At 41.1% G+C, this 2,559-nt stretch overlaps 1 protein-coding gene across 1 annotated transcript in view; it reads right to left on the reverse strand.

Annotated features, from left to right (window-relative positions):
- Positions 1–409: 409 nt before the first annotated feature.
- LOC103459317 (CD63 antigen-like) overlaps positions 410–2,559 on the reverse strand; it is a 4,911-nt gene continuing 2,761 nt past the window's right edge. Inside the window, exons 6-9 of the mRNA XM_008400789.2 lie at positions 2,093–2,197; positions 1,971–2,003; positions 1,800–1,883; positions 410–698 (exon numbers count right to left, since the gene is read on the reverse strand). Of these exons, the coding sequence (XP_008399011.1) occupies positions 606–698; positions 1,800–1,883; positions 1,971–2,003; positions 2,093–2,197 (315 nt within the window). The 3' untranslated portion in view covers positions 410–605. The remainder of the gene's footprint in view (positions 699–1,799; positions 1,884–1,970; positions 2,004–2,092; positions 2,198–2,559) is intronic.

Below are 2,559 nucleotides of genomic sequence, written 5' to 3' on the forward strand. Positions count from 1 at the left end.
CCATCTCCAAATTTCCGACGACCTCAAACTTACCGTCTGTTTCTCCCTCAGTTGACCCAAGTTCCGGTCCGGACGCACCCGGACCGTTTACCTGCGTTTCTTTCCCAACTTGTTGTAATAAATCACTTAAATCATTCTCGGGTTTCTGGAGTGGATCTGCATGTGGGTTAGAAAATTAGACCACATCATGACAGTTTCTACCAAAGGGGTTTCCAAAACAAACATGGTACATTTTCAAAAACTATTAAGAAAAAATGTGCAACCACGTGACAGGATGTAACAGAAAGGAATGTAGTGGGAAAGCTGGACCAATCAGTGGCTCTGTAACTCCAATACAAAAACCCTGAACTCCAAACGGCGCCATGTTTATTTCTGAAAGTGACAACTCAGTCATTCAGCTCTGCAGAGGCCTGGTAACAGCATGTTTATTTGGTTCAGGTGTGTCAGAGAAGGAATCCTTCACAATAAAAGCCAATATTTATGGAGGAAGCATCACAAAATGCGGAAACGTTTGCAAAACATTTGGTAACATTTTTTCTAAATAAAGAATCTGAACAATATTTGAGCATCATTCCATAAAACCCATCAAGACTTGCAGGTTGATGTCAATAATCCTTCATTGCAAAAGCTGGTATTCCTGCTCTGTCGTGACGACTGATCTGATTAATCATGTTAGCGGAGATGATCAATCCCATCACCTGGAAGAACAAGAGGACAGAAGAGACATGAGAACAAAGGAAGGTTCTGGTCTTACTGTTGGGTTTGCTGCACACAAATGTTTCAGCTACTCTCCTCCTAAACTGACATTCATTGTTTGATAGCCAATCTGCTGTTCTGCTAAAGCACCAATGTTTGTAGGAACACATTAGCGTGCCATGTTTTCCTCTGTTTTTGAGGTGGGAAATCAACGATACTGGGTATAAATGTGTCCTGAGTCAATTCCAACGTTGTTTGGTCCACATTGTTGTTTCACATCTATTAACTTTCATTTTGTATCTGTACACCAACCACATACTGAACCAGAGGATATAAGTTTAAACATGTTGCATTTAAAGCTGCAGTAACTTTTACAAAAATGTATTTATTTGTTAAAACTATCACCAGGTTGTGACTAGATCGATCTCCTCCACCTCGTCCCTGAGCTACTGCTGCTGTCTGCAGAAGTGCAAAAGCATCCAGAGCTAGAAGGAGGGTCTTAGTGCTGTCAATTATATTCGTGTACTCGCTGCTAAATGTGCTAATGGCGGAGAAACAACTTCCTGTTACAGGAAACCCATTTATCTGCCATCTTCGGTGGCTATGCTAACTAGCTTTAGCATTCATGCCAGGCTATGTTGTGGTGAACCAGCTGTAGCTTAGCGAAGAGCTAGCGGGAGGGGGTTAGCGCCAGAGCGCTAATCTCCACATGTTCAATTCAAACATGGTAACTGCTGGTGTAGAACTTGGATTTTACATTAAAATGGCCTAAAAACTCATTTTTTTGGCTCCTAATTTTCCTTCATGACTGGAGTTGGATTGTTTTCAATCCACCATTTCTCCTAAATAAAAACATTGTGTACATGTATCAACATCCATGGAGTTCAGTTATTAATTAGCTTTATTTAAGGCTACCTGTTCAAAGCAAATACAGCTGCTAAGGAGAGCTCTTACTCCCAAAGAAGAAAAAATTACAATGGTGAAGAAATTTAGGACCAAAACATTTTTGTCTTCCTTCTCAAGTCTTTCAGTCTTAAAGGATTTGTGTTGCTGTGCAGAGATGATTGTCTGTAGATGATGACAGAAAAATGAACAGAACTTACAGCAACGAAAGCGAATCCAAAAATGAAGCCTAAGGCAAGCTTTATGCCATATTCAATATAAGCCCAAGTAATTTCACCACAGGACTGAAAAACAGAAAGTTGAGAGTACGTTACGGGTTGCACCCTGGAGATGTGACAAAATGGTGAAGTGACATTTGTTTGACTGAATACCTTGGAGTGGACGGATGAAAATCCTCCGAATCCCTGTGAGAAAACAACAACATGTCCAAAGATTTGCTGATAATTACTGTATTCTTTAACAGAGGATGAATTATTAAACCTTTTTAACTCACCTGTGGAATGGATTTACATTCTGATCCATATGAAGGTGTGCAGCGACAGGAGTCAGGGATGTCTGAGCCCCAGTCCTCGACTCCAGTCCATCCACAACACTGAAGCTGAAACACCAGACTTTAAAATTAGGATTTTATAGATTCCAACAATGCAGCAAACATTCTGAAACAAAATAATTACAAATGCTTTAATTTTAATATAATTATTTGTCCATCACTAATATGCATACTGTGTTTTGTTAAACAGGTTTGTCTGTGGGGGCTGCACAGTGGCGCAGTTGGTAGAGCTGTTGCCTTGCAGCAAGAAGGTTCTGGGTTCGATTCCCAGCCCGGTCTTTCTGCATGGAGTCTCCATGTTCTCCCTGTGCATGGTGGGCTTTCTCCAGGTACTCCGGTTTCCTCCCACAGTCCAAAAACATGACTGTCAGGTTAACTGGCCTCTCCAAATTGCCCCTAGGTGTGAGTGT

Source organism: Poecilia reticulata, linkage group LG23 (genome assembly GCF_000633615.1).
Source record: "Poecilia reticulata strain Guanapo linkage group LG23, Guppy_female_1.0+MT, whole genome shotgun sequence".
NCBI lineage: Eukaryota > Metazoa > Chordata > Actinopteri > Cyprinodontiformes > Poeciliidae > Poecilia > Poecilia reticulata.